General features: G+C 40.5%; 1 protein-coding gene across 6 annotated transcripts in view; it reads left to right on the top strand.

Moving 5' to 3' along the window:
- The window catches only part of PLEKHA5 (pleckstrin homology domain containing A5), a 249,854-nt gene that overhangs the window by 187,643 nt on the left and 49,410 nt on the right, over positions 1–12,801 (top strand). For 5 of the 6 annotated variants that reach the window (XM_049783774.1, XM_049783772.1, XM_049783771.1 and 2 more), the window contains 2 exons: positions 319–438; positions 1,289–1,342. The exons of the other annotated variant lie outside the window; for it this stretch is intronic. In XM_049783774.1, coding sequence (XP_049639731.1) covers positions 319–438; positions 1,289–1,342 — 174 coding nt within the window. The remainder of the gene's footprint in view (positions 1–318; positions 439–1,288; positions 1,343–12,801) is intronic. 6 annotated transcript variants of the gene reach the window in all.

The following is a 12,801-nucleotide window of genomic DNA, read 5'->3' as shown; positions in this document are numbered from 1 at the left end:
CATCTGACTAAATATCTTTTAGCAGCCTTTAACCATTGAGCTTTTTTTTTAATACCTAATGTTTAAATATTGTCATGAGTTTTCTAAACATGCCTTGAAATCCTATTGCTTTGTTGTGCCTTTAAAGTAACACTGTTCCTTCTGTCTCTCTAGATGTCTATGCATTTGTATAGGGCCCTTCAGCATAGTGTCTAGGCACTATGTTTGGTGTCCACCATAGGAGGAAACTTGCCAAGAAATCTTGGCTTAATATCTGTCGCTTAAGACAACAATTAACCTGTTTCGCACTATTTGGATTCTTAAATTGTACTCCTTCAGCCAGAGGAGCTTACGCTGCTGCTCATAAAGCTGAGACGACAGCAGGCGGAACTGAATAGTGTCCGGGAGCATACCTTAGCACAGCTCATGCAGCTCAAACTTGAGGCCCACAGCCCAAAGGTCAGCTATGGAGAGATTGGTCTGTGTCGTCCACCCTTGTCACTTCCCCTGAGCCATCCGTGAAATCAGTTTGATCGGCGTCATTAGTGTTGGAGCATGAGCCCATCCTGTCATCGTGGCCACCTGGGGACCCTCCTATTGACCCTTTGAGAATTTGCTTCAAGAAGAAGCAAGAAACCTGTCATGGGTGGGAAAGATGGGTAGGATTCATTTCTCCTCAGCCTCCCACCCACTTGGCCACTCTCACACAAGCTTTTGGTGGTAAGAAAGAAATGCACTTAAAGCTTGAAAAAAATATCATTGCTCACCAAATACTGAAGTTTCCAAATTTGGTGAAACAAAAATTGAGTTGCCCTGAAGTTGCAAATTGGCTGTTTTCATAATTCTGCCTTTTAAATCATTGAAGTTTTTTTTAAGATATTTTTACGTGCAGCTATACTTTCATGCTTTTTAAGATACTTCTGATGTTCTCAGTTAAAAGGATGAGCCCTCACTCATAAACATTTCTCAAAGGGTTTAATAGCTTCTATATGAGAAACGTTCAAAGAAACTTGCAGAGACAAGTGAGCAGGTAAAGCATTGAGTCTGCTGCACCATTTGAAGGCTATTTCTACTGACTGTTTCAGCTTATATGCATGGCTCTTTCTTATAAAACTGAATATAAGTTTGCAGTAGGATGTCATCCGTACCTTTTCCAAGGGAGCATGTGTGCGGAAGTTGTCATGTTCTGTGGAATAGTGGGTTGTGGTAAACTGCCTGTGTTTCCCTATCTTGTAACTGACCTTTTCATGAATTCTGCACCCTCTCTCTCTCTCTCTGCCCCTTTTGTTTCTTCATTTATGCCTGCTAGAATGAAATTCTTTCACATCATCTTCAAAGGAACACCATGTATTTGGATCATCAGGTGGGATTTGTAGAATTTTCTTTCTTATGATACTGAATTGAACTTAAGTATAGTACAATTTTTTAGGCCACTCAGATTTCACTCACTTTGTTGCTCATAGCCTGACTCCCACAAATAGCAATTCAGTAATGCTGCCAGCAGATGGGAAGGGGCCATTTTGGGGAGTTGTGCGGTACAAATGCTGAGTCACCAGAAGTTCAGAATCCAACATCTCTATACTGCTTGCATCTTATCAAAGGGAAGAGCAGCTCAGATGGAGCTTATCTTTTTTTTGGAGTGGACCCAAAGGGTGTTACTCGAGGTGAAAGCCTCCATAGGAGGGCCCTAGGGTGAGATGAGTTTGCTGGAGTCCCAGAAGTTCGCTGAGCCAGGGCTGTCAAATTCCTGAGCATATACTTCCTCTTCTGTGTCCTATTCCCCATTCCCCATCTCCTCCTGGTTCTGGGGGCCCCAGCTTCATAACAAGGCACTTTTTGCAGAAGTGCAAAATTGTGCAAGTCTTGGCATACCCATGCACTTGTTTTGATGAAATCCTCTATTAATATTCCACTCCAGTGAAATTAACTCCAACTTTGGTATGACCTTAAGCATAGAAATTTTTTCAGTGAATGTGGTATTTTTTTAATATAAATTTTATATTCTTTAGAATTTTCAAATTGAGCATTTTGTCAAAAGAAAGAACTTTTATAGAATAATGCAAAACAAATACTTGCATATTTATATTTGCTTATAACAGAATAATAATATGCAACTTTAAGTTAGTTATATTTAAAGAGGAATTTTCTATCTCAAGAGGAATTTTTCCATTATGATGACCCTTTAAAAGATGTTACATTAGAGGCAAAAGATGTGGTACAATGGGTAGGGAGCTTGCCTTGAACTTGGCTAACCCAGGTTTGTTCCCTGGCTTCACATATATTTTTCTGAGTGTAGAACCAGGAGTAAGTCCTGAGCACAGCTTGGGGTCACCAACACAACCCATGCCTTCCCCCCCAAAAAAAAAAATCGTTGCATTATTTTTCTTCTCTCATCCTAAAAAAAGCCTACTTTTATTATTAATATATAATATTTTTTTACCCTCAAAATATTTTCTTTCTGATTTTTCATAATTTGATGGGCATGCATTTAGAAATCAGCACTTCCTGAATCCTGATTCATGCCTGTCCTCAGGGCCTGGTGCTATTACATTTGCCCACCCACTGTACCCTAGGGGAGCAGACTGATAAAGATGCATCTGTCTCGAAATAGTGTAGAAGCCCTTCCCTCAGAGCCATACCACCCTAAAGTCTTCTCACATTTCTGAAGAATTTATTTTCCTAAAAGCACCTTTGTCTAGAGAGCTTAAAAACATTTTTTGTAAAGTATGGGTGTAATAAAAATCAGACTTAAAAAATCATCTGAAGTTATCTAGAATCCCTGGAAATAACCTAGCAGTTTCTGAAGCGTGTGAATCTAAGCTGTAGTTGCAAAGACAACAAACTTCAGAAAGTTGCAGAGAGGACGGAAATTGGGGGGTGCTGGCTCCTTCATCCCCAAGCAGGTTCCCACTTCTTCTGCTTCTGAGAAGTCCCTTTTCTCACCTACCATCTCAGCGTCTTCTTTCTCACAACCTTATATGCTCTCTCAACATGTCAGTAAAAAATCTACAGTAATTTACACTTTTTTCAAGAAGGAAGGCGGAGAGGGAATTTCTTAAATACCATTTGTATGATTATTTTTTTAATCCCAGTTTTTAAATATTTTGATAGGAGAGAAATTATGAGATTCAAACACTGGGAAAACAGAAAATAGAACATGTCCACAGATAGAATGAGACAATCATAGAAACATGCCAGGGTCTTTGCCTAGAAACCAATTATGCCTGACTGTCTATATCCTCAAGGTTTCCTAGTGAAAATCTCTCTATAAATAAATCAGATTTTTATAGTTTTTGAAAATTGCACTTAATATAAATGTAATACATACTTTTGAACTTGTTCTTTGTGTTGTGTTAACAGTATATTATTGTTACAGAAAAAAAGAATTATTGGTCATTTTGAATATTAATGATATTTTCCTTTGAACATTTAAAAGACTTTTTTTTTTTTTAATGTGTCAACTTTTGATTTAAAAGCCCAAACATTTCCAGCTTCTCATCTTGTTACTGCCAGAATCTATTTCAATTTGCCGGGTTGTCTGTATCTATTGGCATTTTTGGTGGCCTGGGTTTATAAATAGATTCATCAGTTTTATACAGGGGAGGATTTTTAAATCCCCAAGGGAGAGGGGAACGCCCTGGCCACATTTTAGAACCATGTGCCAACCAAATGAACAGGCACTCACAAGACACTCACTTTCATCTTTGATTCTGCTCAGAGGAGCCATCAGAGCAGACTAAGGCCAACAACAAAATAACCATTCTTGTCAGATGACTCTGTCTTCAAAGTAAAAAATAGTTTGGGGGCTGGAGCAATAGCACAGTGGGTAAGGAGTTTGCCTTGCATGCACCAACTCGTTTTCTATCACCAGTGCCCCCAAGCACCTCCAGGAATGATTCCTGAGCACAGAGCCAAGAGTAAGCCTTGAGCCTTGCTGGGCGTGGCTGGAAAAAAAAAAGTTTTTTCTTTGGGACAGGCCCAGTGTGCATGGGAGACTTAAGTTGCTAAGTTGGAGAGTCCTACGCCCACCCATGGCATGAAGCATGAAGTCCAGTGCTTTGAGCTACTATCTCCTAGGTACATTGCTAATGGATTTAAAGTTCCCTAATCATTGTCTATAAATAGTGAACCAGAAGTAATCTTTTGAGGTGCTTGAGAGATAAACTCATTTTTTATAGTATTGAATGCTTGTAACAAAAAATAAAAATGACCTGTCTGAATTTCTGAATTTCTGATTCGAAAATCACTCCAAAAGCCTTGACTTTTTAGTGCCAGTGCCAATGCAATCTGATTTCTTTTCTTTTCTTTTTTTCTTTTTTTTTTTTTTTTTGGTTTTTGGTTTTTGGGCCACACCCAGCTGTGCTCAGGGCTTACTCCTGGCTATGCGCTCAGAAATTGCTCCTGGCTTAGGGGACCATATGAGACACCGGGGGATCGAACCACGGTCCATCCTAAGTTAGCGCATGTAAGGCAAACTCCCTACTGCTTGCACTACCTCTCCAGCCCCGCAATTTGATTTCTAAGTACTATCATTATAAGGACAAAGTGTGCAATGAAGCATTTTTTTTAAATAACAGATTGTTGGGGCTGAAGAGACACTATAGCAGGTAAGCAGCTTGCCTTATACAAGGCTGACCTGGGTTGGGTTGCTGTACCGCCTGTGTGTCTCCAAGACCCTCCTGAGCCCTGTTGACCCGGGTTCGATTGCTGCCACCCCATGTTTCCCTGCTCACTCAGAAGTAATCCCTGAGTGCAGATCCAAAAGTAAGTAAGCCTTGAGCACAGCCTGGTGTGACCCAAAAAAACAAAACAAACTGTAAAATAACATTGGAGAGATTTCATTATAAAATCTTCCACTTTTGTTTTGTTTTTGAGCACATTATTTATTACATCATGTTTATGCTTTTATAATTCACCTAGGAACCTGACCACAGTGTGCACATCAGGATGCTTCATGATAAAAAAAACATTATCCATTATTATAAATTATTAATTGTTTAATTATAATTATTAATAAACTAATGATAGTGTTTATCATTTTGTGGAGAGGAAGGTGGTTTGGACCATACCTGGTGATACTCAGGGCTTACTCTTGGCTTTGCACTTAGGAATCACTCCTGCTGTGCTCAGGGAACCATATGGGATGCCAGGGACCTAACCTGAATTGGCCCCGTGCAAGGCAAATCCCCTACCCACTGTATTATCACCCAAGTTTATAACTTTTGTCTGGTCGGAGGTAACGTAAACCTGAAGCATGACTTGTGAACATACAATAATACCATGGCATACTTCACCTGGGTTCTCTTTAGAAAATGAGTGGCCAAGGAGGTGACTTGCAGAGATGGAATAAGTGCCTTAGACGGAGGAACCCCAAATTCAATCCTCAGTTCTTTCTGGTCCCCATTATCACCACTGGGTATAACACCCCCTTCCTCCTCCTAAAAATGAACAGAAAAATTAGTAAATGGGTAATGTATTCAGTAACTCATTTTCCCCTTGGTCAGCTTAGTAAATAGTAAATATTAGAGAAACTCAGTTACAGTTTAAACTGTTAAGATAGATCTGTAAAAATGTCAATGCAGTCATTAGCTTTTGTTCCCTCTTGTTTATTCCTCTGCTTAGCTGAGAACATAAAAGAAAAGGGATGAAAAATCTATGTCAGGTTTTGTCTTGGCTCTGTGCTTATCAGAAATTGGAAATAAATTTGAATTTATCGGCAGTTGAAATATTATCTCCTCTCCAAAAGCGCAATGCTTTTTGGCAATCCCTTCAGAGGGAGGGAAGGAGGATATCTTGATATATTTCCTTTTCTTCTCAGGACACAGCCAAATGGCTGTGGAGGTACTTCTCCTTGGCCTGCTTACCAGCATTTTATCTGTATGAGTACCATAAAGCCATGTGTCTGAAACTGTTGCAGCATGTTTCTGTAGATGCTAATTGTAGTCAACCTTCTAATATTCACTTAGTGGTTTATTTGATTCTTAAACTCTTAATGGGATGATAAGCTTTAGTCACATCTCTAGTTGTATTTCCCGAAAAGGTTGCATTTAGCCAAGCATTGTGCCTCAAATTGAAGAGTATCCTATGGTGCCCTCTAATGCTCTTGTCTGGGATTAAGGATATGCCTCTCTTCTTCAGGTCTCACACTGGGAAAAACGTGTTTGAACCATGTTCCTTACATGGATTTCCCCAAGCTTCCAATGTGTGCCTCTGTAGCCTAGACCCAGAACTGGCTGGGTCCCTGAAGAGAGATGAAGTAGGGTTTTTAGAAAGTAGACCGGAAGTTAAGAGGAAGTTGAACAGGGCTTCCCTATGGATGTAGGTGGAACAGAAACTTAGATATTTTTTTTGGATGGGCATGTTGGGGCGAATGAGGGAAGAAAATTACTGTCTTTCCACCCGTTCAGCCATTTCCTCTCCTACCCTGTCCTAGTCCTTAACCACACACTTTCTGCCTCACTAATTTATTCTTTTAATTTTTCAGCCTATGAATGAGTTTTTATGGGGATAGTTCTATGCTGTAAATTTCCATGCTTTTTTGCTGAAATGTAGGCAACCACAACACATGTGGGGTGGTTATAGAAGCATTGAAGGGCTTGGAGCTGAGCTTCACGTCCTTTGTGAGCATGTATTGGGTAGTGTAGGTTTTTTTTGCATGAGTCTGACCCAGATTCCATCCCCAGCACTTTATAGGTTTCCCTGAGCCCCACCAAGAGTAATCCTTAAGTGAAGAGCCAGGAGTGAGTTCTGAGCATGGCCAGGTGTGGCCAAAAAAAGAAAAAATGGTGGCATTTTGTCTTTACCCTTCTTTTTTAAAAGTCACTGAAGTAGCAGGTACAGGGAGATAATATGAAACCAGTTTGGTCCCCTGCACTACATAGGATCCCTGAAGCACCACCAGGGATCATTCCTGAGAACAGTCAGGAATAAGCCTGGAGTGTGACCCCAAAACAACAATAAAAGTCTCTACATCTACATAAGAATGGAAAGGAAGGGCCCTCCTTTGTTCAGCTGCACTTGGCCTGAGAATCACTTTTTCCCAGCTTCAAAGTTCTTTGTGAAAAGAATTTACTTCTTGTACAAAACTTGAATGAAATACTCTGGGAGTGAATGTCGTTGAGAGTGCTCTCATCCCTAGCTAGATATATGGCATCAAATAAAATATTCTTTAACACCAGATGGTTTGAGGACCTTAATCTCAGATTCCTGGGGGAAAATAGGAGGTTTCTCATGACAAACCAGTTTGCCATCCAACAAACAGTGAAAGCAAAACAACTTCAGCACACCTGTGATATCTCTGGGGAATGAAAACCATAAAGGTTTTCAAGAGACAACAGCGATGTTCTCCTTAGGTAAGATAAGGAAAACATTTTTAAGACTAACTTCAAAAACTTCTAGGAGATTAAGCCAAATTTTAGTTGGCAAAAGTTTTATAGATGCCTGGGCCAGAGAGAGAGATATCCCATCTGCCCCAGCACCTCCAGGATTGATTTTTAATTGCAAAGCCTGGAGTAACCCTTGAGCACTGCCCTGGGTGCCAAAAAAAATGTAGTAGTGTTTGGTTTTATGGTATAATAATTATTATTACTGGGTAATGAACTTTGTACACATGAATGAGTTTTGGGAGAATTCTGCTATTTAACCATAGGAATTCCTCATTGTTATGCTCTCTGTAGTCTCTTAAGAAACTACAATGGAAAAAAAAACTGCAGACAGGAACTCTTAATGCTTATAAACATACTTATTTCAAGGGAAATGCAAAAAGAAACAATTAACTGGGTGTATATACTGAAACCATTCAAGGTAAAAATCCAAGAGTACTTTTTTGCATTTTGTTCTTTATGTTCTTGAAAGACAGCTTCCCTATAAGGAAGAAATGCTAACAAGATGTTTGAAAAGACTCTTGATGGCTTTCATTGTTCGCGCCAATTCAGCAACTTCATTCTATTCAGCTATTAAGCAAGATCCTATTTGTCTCTCATATTCCAAGGAGTCCTGGAATTTCTATCTTTAGGTATGATTGAGAGCTACAGAGGTAACGTTTCTGGGGAATAGAGAATAGACATTTGGGAAAAAAGCAAACTAAGGAAACTGGGAAAGTGAAAGGACATTATTTAACAAGAACAAACCCAAATGAATTACCTCTAACTCTCTTCAGCCTTGTTACTAAAACCTAGCCTTTCTCTCTCCATCCTAGTTTTTTCTTTCCTTTTCCTTTTCCTGTCTCTTTCCTCTGAGTATTTTGTTGCTGATCAAGTGATGAAAGGAAGCAAAGCCCAGAAAATCTTAAGCAGGACAGGGGATCATAATGACAGAGCTGTCAGAAAACAAAATGAACAGTGAGCAGGTTAGAATTTAGAATGTGAGGGGCCGGGCGGTGGCGCTAAAGGTAAGGTGCCTGCCTAGCCTGCGCTAGCCTTGGACGAACTGCGGTTCGATCCCCCGGTGTCCCATATGGTCCCCCAAGCCAGGAGCAACTTCTGAGCGCATAGCCAGGAGTAACCCCTGAGCGTTACCGGGTGTGGCCCAAAAAACCAAAAAAAAAAAAAAAAAAAAAAAAAGAATTTAGAATGTGAGGGAAAAAATTGGCTGGGATGTAGCTCAGTGCCTTGCCTTTGTATATGTGTGAAGCTCCTGGTTTGATCCCCAGAAAAATAAAATGAATGAAACAGAAAACAAATAAATAGACTGTGAAAGGATGATTGAATTTAAACGAATTTCTTTGGTATCTTGACTCTTCAGTGCTTCTACATTTAATATCATGCTTCTCATTAGAGAATAAATTACAATTTGTTCCCTTCTTCTTGGTCTGTTTGCTTACCCTGAGTCCTTATAGGAGGCTCCTCTTTCTTGGTCCTCTCTCCCAAGCATCCATCTGTTCCTCATTTTATTGTGTTGTTATTTACCTCCACGATGCTCTTCTCTAGCCCCACGTTTGTTCCTCGGGAGCAGAGCCGGTGATTTTTGGTGTGAACATGTAGGCAGGCCACAGAGGAAGTGTCACCCCTTTTTTTTTTCAAAGTTCTAGTTCAGGGTGAGTGAATCAGCAAATAGCATCAATTAGGTTTGGAGATAATGACAGCCTCAATTGCTAGTGTGTGTGTCCAGAGCAATTTTTGTGGAGAATGAAAATGATCATTAAAATGGCCTGGGGCTTTGCTGCGAGGAGAGGGGGACTGAAGAACTGGTGCTTCGTAATTCCAAGCCTGCCCTGCTTAACTGAGCTCTCTCGATCAAGAGGTTTTTTTCTGGAAACAACCCTAAAGTCACTAGAGTCCTGGGTTTCCTCTGACACTGCCGAGCCTGTCAAGTGTCAGGTCCTGGGCAGCCTCTTGGGGTATCTTGGACACCAGGGGCGTGACTCTTGGGGCTTCTTTGACACCGGGGGTGGAACTGACAGGCCGGGTGTGAAAGTCCTCAGCAGATTGTTTGCTGTTCCAGGAGGAGGTGGTAGCATTCTAAAATAAACTTGAGCTTTAAATGAAAATGAAGCTATGTTGGCTGGGGAGAGCTGAAGTGGTGGTTGTTAAGTGGTTATAAGCCCGAGCTGTTCTAGGCGCCCACAACACAGCGGCAGCTGCAAGCGGGCCAATAATTACCAAGTCAATGACTTAGCCCCAGTCATAGAACTAGGATGAATTCGTATTAATGAACTTTCTTTCCCCCTTTTTGGGGGTGGGGAAGGAGCATTACCTCCCACTTGCAAAGCATGTGTTCAGCCCTTTGAGCTATCTTTCCACCCTTCTTTATATATGTGTGTGTGTGTCTGTGTGTGTGTGTGTGTGTGCGTATTTTATATATGTATATATGATAAGAATATGAAAGCAATCTCTCATGCCACCACCTACAAAATAGATAATATTAATACAGTTCTGTTTTGTATTATAAAAGCAAATGTTTGTGTAGCCAAAGCGACAGTAGCCCACTACTGTAGTTTTTTGCTTTTAGCATATGTAGCTGATGTATATATTTCATTTTTTTTCCCCCAACAAAGTTCATTCAGCAGAGATTTGTAGAGCTCTGGCTATGACAGGATGTTAGTGCTTACAAAGTAGAATTCTTAAATGATTATCCAAAGCCCAGGAAGGAAATGAAGTTGAATAGAAATGCCAAAAACATTTTTAGGATTGACCTAAGAGTGTCATTATGTCCTTAAAACATAAGCTCTTAAGTCTCTGAATTGGGCTAGTCAGTGCCAGTTTTTACTCAGTAAGAATACAGTTGCCATTACTAAAACTCAGACTCTTTATTTCTAGACAGTGTCTTAATTTAATTCTTATTTATTTTTAATATAGATGACGCTCAGCAGCACTGAGTTGCAGGGAACTCCAGGTCTCAACACAACCACCACTTAAGCTCTCCCCAGCCAACAGGGTTACATTTAAAGTGCAAGTTTATTTTAGAGTTTATTTAGTTTGGGCAGAAAACATTATGTTATTTTATTATTATTAATAGATACAAGATTTTCACTTTTAGAATGTTCTATCCCGGGGCCAGTGAGGTGGCGCTAGAGTAAGGTGTCTACCTTGCAAGTGCTGGCCAAGGAAGGACCATGGTTTGATTCCCTGACGTCCCATATGGTCCCCCCAAGCCAGGGGCAATTTCTGAGCACTTAGCCAGGCATAACCCTGAGCATCAAAGAAAAAATATAACTATTTGGAATGTATGCCAACAACAGTACACTTTACAGAAGGGATTTCAAATTTGTTGTTTATTTTTTAGTATTTCCCACTACCTATGAAAACCTAAAATAAAGATGGGCACACAAATAACCTAAGTGTTTGAAAGTCCAGTTATACAGGTTAGCAGTAAGGCCATTAAACATGGAAAACAGATTAAAGATAATATAAAAATGAGATATATACAGTATACCCTGTGAAAAACCACTTTTAACTTAAGGGGAAGTGGGCGGTTTTAAAACCTTAAAAGAAAAAGGACAGGGCCCGGAGAGATAGCACGGCGGCGTTTGCCTTGCAAGCAGCCGATCCAGGACCAAAGGTGGTTGGTTCGAATCCCGGTGTCCCATATGGTCCCCCGTGACTGCCAGGAGCTATTTCTGAGCAGACAGCCAGGAGTAACCCCTGAGCAACGCCGGGTGTGGCCCAAAAACCAAAAAAAAGAAAAAGGACAAATTCAGGACAAGTAAGATCGTAGGAAAAAACACTCACAGTTCCCTTCAAGCATAGCACAGCATCTTTTACAAACTGGTGGCCTTTAAAATTGTGACATCTTGGGGCCGGAGAGATAGCATGGAGGTAAGGCGTTTGCTTTGCATGCAGAAGGTCTTTGGTTTGAATCCCAGCATCCCATATGGTCCCGAGCCTGCCAGGAGCAATTTCTGAGCATAGAGCCAGGAGGAACCCCTGAGTGCTGCCGGTTGTGACCCAAAAACCAAAAAAAAAAAAAAAAAAAAAAAAAGAAATTGTGACATTTTGGGCTAGAGACTGAGTGTAGGCTTTGCATGCAGGAGAAGATCCAGGTTCAGTCCCTGAAACCAAGATAGATATGAGCCAAAAAAGAAAAAAAAAAAGGCAAAAAATAAAGTTGCATGTCTGGAGATGACCTTCGTGACCGCCTTTTGATCTGCTGGATTTGAAGTGTTTTCATACTTTGAATAAAGGGGTTATCATTATCCCTGAATCATCTGCTTACTATATCAGCTATCTTGGTTTGTCATTGTTGTTTCTCTTAAAGGAGTACCAGATAGGTTGGATTCCCCAAACATATGTCTGCTTCCCAATTTTTTCTTTGTGGTTATTTTTTATCCCTCGATCTTCAGTCTAATGTACAAAGGAAATTCTTTGTGATCTAGCCCCACCGTTTAAAGTATTGATTCTTCTAAATGTCAAACTATAGTATTTTCTCAGGGTTTTACTTTGAGGAAAAGCATACAGAGCAGACAGTTTATTCAACTGGCTTTAAATTTGCCTAAGTTTGCCACAAACTCCTTAGTTCTAAAATGGTTTATTTATATTCTTCTAGGAGAAAAGTCACCTTGTTTTTCTTGCTTCCCATTAAGCCCAGAGCAAGGCCTTGAGCCCAGGTGAGACTGGTGAGAATGTCCCATTGTCCTGAGCCCTGGGCCTTTGTGCAGCGTCTCTACATTTCTCTGCTTCACCCCAGGCATGACAAATTCTGTGGCTGTTTCATTTTGCCAGCAGTGATTGATCTAGACAAGGACATTCTTGAGAAATGGATTCTCCAGCAATTAGATTATTAGGTTGTTTTTGTTTTAGTTAGAGGGCAGAGTGGTCTGCTGTTGTTTACACAGATTCCCAACGTAAACATTCTTCTCCTAAAAAGTCATTAAGAACTCAGAAAAAGTCCATTTTTTGTTTAACAGGAAAATGACAACACGTAAATGGGTCTTCCCTGGTGATTAGTGAAGGACAAAAGTTCTCTCAGGACACAGGACTTTTGTCCGGCTGCTCTCGAACAAAGCAGAGGAATCTGCAAACCCTGCATTCAGACTTAAGAAGCTGTTAGGAGACAAAGAAAATGTTTTTTGTTTTTTTTTTCCTAAGAATGAAATGCACTGGGGCCCTGGGGTGAAACCTATTTCAGTGGGTTAAGACAGGGCTCTTAAACTCTTTCCACTCAGAGCCCATTTTTGCCTGAGAAATTTTCACATGACCTCAGGTATAAAAGCATAAGGCATACAAATTAAAAATGCCAAATCAGGGCCCAGAGAGATGGCATGGAGGTAAGGTGTGCATGCAGAAAGACCGTGGTTCGAATCCCGGCATCCCATTTGGTCCCCCGAGCTTGCCACGAGAGATTTCTGAGTGTAAAGTCAGGACTAACCCCTGAGTGCTGCCGGAT

The sequence above is a fragment of the Suncus etruscus genome, chromosome 11 (genome assembly GCF_024139225.1).
Source record: "Suncus etruscus isolate mSunEtr1 chromosome 11, mSunEtr1.pri.cur, whole genome shotgun sequence".
NCBI classification, from domain to species: Eukaryota; Metazoa; Chordata; class Mammalia; order Eulipotyphla; family Soricidae; genus Suncus; species Suncus etruscus.
Note: the sequence above shows the minus strand (reverse complement) of the source record. Positions and strands in the feature narration are given on the sequence as shown.